This window comes from Oxyura jamaicensis, chromosome 9 (genome assembly GCF_011077185.1).
Source record: "Oxyura jamaicensis isolate SHBP4307 breed ruddy duck chromosome 9, BPBGC_Ojam_1.0, whole genome shotgun sequence".
Lineage (NCBI taxonomy): Eukaryota > Metazoa > Chordata > Aves > Anseriformes > Anatidae > Oxyura > Oxyura jamaicensis.
In genome coordinates, this window is record NC_048901.1 from 13448333 (window position 1) to 13454332 (window position 6000).

At 63.5% G+C, this 6000-nt stretch overlaps 1 protein-coding gene across 1 annotated transcript; it reads right to left on the bottom strand.

The window, feature by feature from the left end:
• Positions 1 to 3833: 3833 nt before the first annotated feature.
• On the bottom strand, positions 3834 to 5994 carry FAM43A (family with sequence similarity 43 member A). The gene has a single exon (XM_035334938.1). The coding sequence runs from the start codon at positions 5780 to 5782 to the stop codon at positions 4691 to 4693; it is 1092 nt and encodes a 363-aa protein (XP_035190829.1). The 5' UTR covers positions 5783 to 5994; the 3' UTR covers positions 3834 to 4690.
• Between the last annotated feature and the right edge of the window lie 6 nt (positions 5995 to 6000).

The window sequence follows — 6000 nt, forward strand, 5'->3', positions numbered from 1 at the left end:
ATCCTGGTGGGTGCTGGGCAGCTGCAGCCCAGAGCCTCACAGCCCCTTGCAGGGGCTCAGCACCTCGCAGAGCCACAGCGGCAGGATGGGGCCTGTGCCCTTCCTTATGTAACAGTCTTCCTGGTGTTTTTGCAGCGTGCAGAGCTCCCACCGGCGAGGGGGATGTCATGTTTTTCTGAGCACATAACTCGGATTTCCCGCTGGCTTGTAGCAACACCCAGCCCGCCCCCCGCAGCTCGCCCACCTCGCAGGGCACGAACCAAGCTGCGGCCCCTTCCATCCCCCTGTCACCTTCGGATGAACTGACCCAGCCTGGCCTCTGGCCCCACGCTGTCCCTGCCCTCGCATTCCTGTCCCCGCACATCATCCCCCCGGCAGGGCAGCGGGGCGGTGAGGGGCAGTGCTCTCACAGCACACAGCCTCTGTGGTGGCTGGGGCTGCCTTGGGGACGCTGGGCTTCGTCCTGCCTGCAGGAGAAGCATCAGGAGAGGCAGGTTTTTCCCCATCAACATCTGGGTTTGGGTTTTTTTCCCCACTAAGTAATGGTGGGTTTGGAGTAATGCTTGAGAATTAGGCAATGGGGCAGTGCGGGTGGCTTGGGGACGAGCGAGAATGCTGAGGCAGGTTGGATGCTGTGCTCCAGCACAGCGCCGTGCAGGAAATCCTGCCTCCTTCCCGCCGCTCCTGGGGGCTCGAGGTGTGAGCTGAGGGTGGCTCGCAGCTGCAGCTGGGCTCGGTGCAGGGTGCTGACGGTGTGCTGCAGAAGACATTAGGTTTTCACCGCTGGCCTGGGGACGTGCAGCCGGACATTGCACCTGGGAGCCCAAAGCAGCTCCGCCGGCAGTAATTCCTGCGGCATCGCCGCTGGCCAGGCACACGGGGTGTTTCCTGGACAGGCGTGACAATGAACTGAAGGCACCAACGCTGAGCCTGAAGCAGAACCAGAGTCTGTGCTAAAAGTCACTTCGCCACCTGGCTCACACCACCCGGCCACTGGCTAGTTTCTCTGGTTGTAAATGATATTTTTTCCTGTTGGGGATGAGGAAGGCCTAAGCACTGGAGAAGGGCATGCTGAGGGCAGAGAAAAGCAAGAGGCTGCACGTGGGATCCTGCAAACACTTGCACGCTTGTGCAGCTCTCCTCAGCTCCATCCCTACGTGCAGGAGCACAACACCAGCAAATGCAGAGTCCACAAGTGGCACTGGCAACAAGTGCTCTTTTTCCCTTAATCTCTTGGTGTTCTGCCTGGAAGAACGACGAGCTCTGAGTAGCCATAATGCATTTGGTAAAGCTCAGGCCTCTGGTGAGGGTGACTTGCCAAAGCACCAGCCCAGCGCACCATCTCCTAGCCAGCAGCTGCCCCGTGTCACACACACCACACCTTCCAGCGTGCCCGTCCAGCAGGACCGCGGCCCTTCCTGCTGTTGTACCTGAGGCGGGTGCTGGCTGGCGCTGTCTGCGAGGCCAGGGCTGTGCAGAGCTTGGTGCTAAACCCCCTGGGCTGCCCGACAGGTGGGGCACGGCTTGCCATCCCCAGGCTGCTGTGCCTGTGGGCAGGGGGTGATTTGTGCCAGCAAGGCTGGACTGGAATTTGGCAAACCTCTGCTCCCACATTGGAGTTCTCCCCGCATGGCCCAAACGTACCGGCAGAACATTTAGGCTGCTTTTTCTCCCCTTTGTGGGGCTGTCCTTGGGAAATGGGTGCTGGGACGGGGTGGCTGACTCCTGGGGAGCAGAGCCGCTGAGGCTGCCGTGCTTTCCTGCAGCCCACACGCTGCAGCTGCGTCAGGGGCTGATTCACCCTCGCCAGCTGCGGAGCTGAGCTAGCGCTGACGGAGGGAGCCTGATCCACGGGGGAACGCAAGGCTCTGCCGCCAGCGCGAGCGGGGAGCGGCCTCGGCAGGCGGCAGGGGCTGCGTGTCCCACGGAGCCCTTCCCAAAGCCTGCGCCGGGAGCGCGGGCGTTCTCCCAGGGCTGCCTCCTGCCAGCAGGCTCTGCAGCCTGGCAAGACGCTGCTTGTCTCAAAGGGAAACCATCAGCAGCTCAGGGCTTCACCTGGACCTAGTACAGAGAGGGTCTCTCTCCTCACCCGAGGGAGGTGCTTCTTCAGACTTGCTGTGTGGAAAATCTAATGACCTTTTTCTTCTTCTCACATGCTCCTGTTGGGATTTGCAGGCCCATGCCTGCTGCTAGGGCAGGGAAGTTGAGCACACATGGATAGCCTCGCACGCTAGCTCTGCGTGAGCTTTTCAGTGGTTCTAGTGCAAAAATATCACAAAGGGATTTGGACTCTACGTTTGCAGCTAATGAACTGTGCTGGCCTCTTCCTCCCAAGGAAACTGCACGGTAGCCCGGCTAATGGTTCCAAGGGGAAATGTTCCAGGCCCTGCTTGCAGCTCTCACTGCTCAGGGAATTCTGCTTGTGGCGATGGCATGCGATAAAATCGCTTCCTCACTTCTGCAGACATGATGGCTCTCCCGGAGAAGGGAAAGGCATTGACTGAGCTAATGCCATTAACCGCCTCTAAGCACACATGGAGGATGTAAAAGCAAACACCGCTGGGTCACTCAGCGGCTGGCGCAAGCTCGGAACAGCCCGTGACACTCCGGGCTTACCCGGCTCTGCTCGCACCGCTGCGCTTGAGTGACTGCTCCCTGCGCTCCACAACACACGGGCTGTGACAGCAGGGTCATGCACCACTTCCAGCACCCTGAGGGTCCCCCCCTGAAGGGCAAGAAGCTCAGAGCAGGGGGGGAAGGCCGCAGGACTTTCCTGCTGCATTTCACCCTCGCCACCTCCAAAAGGTGCTCGGCCCTCTCCCCGGGATCTCCATCCTGCACGGGCAGCCCCGCCGTGCCTCCCTCCTTACGCTGACTCACAGCGAGGCGATTGTACAAGCTCCTCTCTGGTGCGGCGGCAGATTTTGCAATGTTTTAATGAGGTATTTACAGCTTTGGCGGCTGGCTCCTTGCACAAGGAGTCCGGGCTGGCCCCGGCAGCTGACGGACACAGGAGTGGCTGGGCCATGGGGTGACATTCCTGCACCTTGCCTGATTGCAGCACGGGGGAAAACATGGAGACATCAGAAATGCCAGATTAATTATCTCTTAATTGATACCTCCACTTGGGGACAAATGAAACCGGAACATCCCTACTGCCCTGTGAGCCTTCCACTTGCAAACAGATTTAGAGCTAAAAATACCGCAGCAGTCCTGTGGCTAATCAACTTCACTGCTTACCCCAGCTGAGGTTATGAAATTGGCTCGGTCTGGCAGCACAAGCAGCGAGGGTCCAGCGGTGGCTGCGTGCTGCAGCACCCAGCTGCAAGCCTCACGGCAGCCCCAGAGTGCATGGCAAGCAAGAAGCAGCTTACCCAAGCATCATCACCCCACACACCATCACCCCACGCACCACTCCTGTCCCACTCCCACCTAGTGGAGCACCCAGCATCGTCCCGGCCCTGCCGCAGCAGCGAGCCCAGCGGGGCACAGCCCAGGTGCTGCGGTTGAAGGCAGCCCAGGGGGTGACTCCTGGCGAGCCCCCGTGGTTACAACAATTAGCAGTAAGAGAAGAGTTGCGATCCTGCAGCAGACACGAGGCCTCACACACGTTCCTGTCCCTGTTGGCAGGGGCAATCCCATCCCCGTGTCTCAGAAAAGACCTTAAGCACCCCGTACATTTCCCCGTAGGATTTCCTACGGCCCAGGAATCACGCTCAGTGCTCGATGGGGCTGCCCACCCCGTGCCGAACAACGTGTCTCAAGGGAGCTAACCTCCCCCACTCCTTCCAGGAACGCACACAAACGAGGACAAATCGCCACAGCGACCCCGGTTCTTTTAAATTATCGTCATCTTTATTTTCTTCACGTATGTGCAAACAGAGGAGATCGCGATGGTGGTGTTCTTAAAAATAACCCAATGTATTTGCATACATTTCCCTATGTACAGGTGAACAGCCACAAGTAGAGTTTTCTTTTGCACAGCAAAAGATCTAGAGCATTGAGACCGGGGAAAGGACCGGGGCCCAAAACAAAAGGGTCTAAATTAAAAATAATAATAATAAAAAAAATCACAACAGTGCAAACCTCTCGGACACGACAGCACGATGGAGTGACTTTAATGTAGAAAACGGCGCCCCCCCGCCCCCCCTTCCGATGTGAGATTTCTGACTGTAAACAAGGCGCAACACCTCCCTCCCTCCCTCCCTCCCCGGGGAAAGCTATTCCAGGAATTTGGCAGATCTTCAAGGGCTGAGCCGGAGGTAAACAGCCCGCAGCCACCTCCCGTCCTCGGGCCGCGGGAGCCCCCGGCCCCGGTCCCGGGACGCGGCGGCGCCGCAGGGACCCGGTGCGCTCCCGGAGGGGCCGGGGGGGCTCAGGAAGGAGCCGGCACGCTCCCCGAGGGGCCGGGGGGGACCCGGAGGGGCCATGCACAGCCGGGGGGGTGGGGGAGGGCCGCGCGGTGCGGCCGGAGGGGTCCCGGTGCTCCCCGGTGAAGCCACGGGGTCCGGCGGGGGAACACCGTGCGCTGGCTGTGGAGGGGACCCGGTGCTCCCGGGGGGGCTCGGGGGCACCCCGGTGTTCCGAGGGCACCCCGGCGGAGCCCCGCACTCCTGGTAGGGGCCGTGCGCTGCCGGGGGGGCCGCCGGTGCCCCGGGCCGAGCCGTGCGCCCCCGGCGCCGCCGTGCACTCAGCCGGTCTCCGGGTCGCCGGGGGGCGGCTGCTCGGCGCCGTTGCAGGCCGGGGCGGCGCCGTCGGGGCCATTGCTCTCCAGGGAGGACTCGCTGCCCGTGCTCTCCCCGGAGAGCAGCCGCCGGACGCGGAGGTCGGCGCGCAGCGAGCGCAGGTCGTTGCCCAGGCTGAGCTCGCCCAGGTCGCGCAGGAGCTGGCCCAGCTCCGGGGCCTCGCCGCGGCCGGCGCCGGAGCGCAGAAGCTCGCCCTCGGGCTCGCCCAGCGCCTCCAGGATGTCCTCGCAGTCCTCGCAGTGCATGGCCCGCTCCTCCTGCTCCTCGCCCAGCAGGTCCTCGGTGATGGAGCCCAGCTTGGGCGCGCTGCGGCTCCGCTCCACCGGCGGCTTGTAGCAGCACTGCCCATTGAGCAGCTTGCGCAGCGGCACCAGCGGGATGCTCTGCTCACCCACCAGCTGCTGCTGCTGGTGCCGCGCGTCGTCCCGCTTCTTCAGGCGCCGGAACTCGGCCAGTGCCGTGGCCGAGGTCTGGTAGAGCAGCAGGGCCATGGCTTTCGCCTTCTCGGGCTTGGAGACCAGCACGGCGTGGCAGCGCAGCATCACCGCCTTGTGCTTCAGCTCGTGGCGGTAGATCCAGGCGAAGACGCGCGGCAGGCGCGGGTCGGCCACGCAGTAGGTGACGCGGTGCAGCAGGTAGAGGTGGCCGGGCCGCCGCAGCCCCTTATCCTCGGCGTGGGCCATGCGGATGCCCTGCGCGCTGATGGTCAGCTTCATCTTGGTGCCCTGCCGGCCGGCCTCGCTCTTGCTCCAGATCTTGCAGACGGCCAGGTCGGTGCAGCCCTCGCCCTTGGACTGGATGGTGGTGGCGTTGCCCAGGTAGAGCACGGTGTACGTGGGATCCTCGCTGGTCACGCGGAATTTCCGCCGCTTGGAGCGGAACATGCTGCCCACGCGGTGCAGGGCGCTCTCGGGGCACGCTCGAGCCAGCGAGGTGAGCGCCGAGTAGTGCACGCTCACCGCGTAGCCCTTGGCCTTGCCCTGCCGCCTCGCCTCGCCGGCGCCCAGCTCCACCTTGCTCCGCTTCCAGGGCAGCATCGCCCCGCCGAGCCTCGGCTACACGCCGCGCCGACGGCTCGGGCCGAGGGGGCTCATGCCACGGCGGGGGCGGCCGGGCTGCCCGCCCGCCTCACATCCTCACGGGACCGCGGCCGGAGATATAGGGCGGGCGCCGGCGCTCCGCGGGCGCGGAGAGGGGAGGCCCCGCGCACCGAGGGCGGAGCGCCCGCTGCCCGCGGCCCGCGGAGCCGCCGCCG